Source organism: Penaeus monodon, chromosome 23 (genome assembly GCF_015228065.2).
Source record: "Penaeus monodon isolate SGIC_2016 chromosome 23, NSTDA_Pmon_1, whole genome shotgun sequence".
Classification (NCBI taxonomy): Eukaryota; Metazoa; Arthropoda; class Malacostraca; order Decapoda; family Penaeidae; genus Penaeus; species Penaeus monodon.
In genome coordinates this window covers 29008710-29009143 of record NC_051408.1, presented here as the reverse complement: position 1 = coordinate 29009143, position 434 = coordinate 29008710, and the positions used below count along the sequence as shown (strand labels likewise).

Below are 434 nucleotides of genomic sequence, written 5' to 3'. Positions count from 1 at the left end.
GTTTCATTTTATTACTGATATTGATATTGACCACTGTCACCGTTATCATCACCGTTGAAGATCGTGTTCATTAGGGTAATTGATTTCTCTGTTCCACGTGTTTCCTAGATGCGTCTTTGATATCTCAGTTTTACTAGAGTGAACAGTACTGTTTCTGTAAACTTTTGATCCAGCCCCTGTGCTCTAGATCACAATGTAAGAGAGAAAATTAGAGATTTTACTGAACTACGAACAACACATTCCAGGTTGTATGGAAGGGAACGAGCGATATATAGAAGGCCACACCTGGACGGAAGGCTGCAAAGAGCACATCTGTCGCGCAGGTGTAGTTAATGACTTGGCAATCGCCGCAACATGTGAGTGTCGATTCTTAAAAGATGCATATTAATTCATCTAATGTTAGAAGTTCCATTTTGACAGTTCCACACAGTGTT

General features: G+C 40.1%; 1 protein-coding gene across 3 annotated transcripts in view; it reads left to right on the top strand.

Moving 5' to 3' along the window:
• LOC119587918 (E3 ubiquitin-protein ligase XB3-like) overlaps positions 1–434 on the top strand; it is a 46347-nt gene that overhangs the window by 43075 nt on the left and 2838 nt on the right. For all 3 annotated transcript variants that reach the window (XM_037936628.1, XM_037936629.1, XM_037936626.1), the window contains one exon: positions 246–356. In XM_037936628.1, coding sequence (XP_037792556.1) covers positions 246–356 — 111 coding nt within the window. The remainder of the gene's footprint in view (positions 1–245; positions 357–434) is intronic.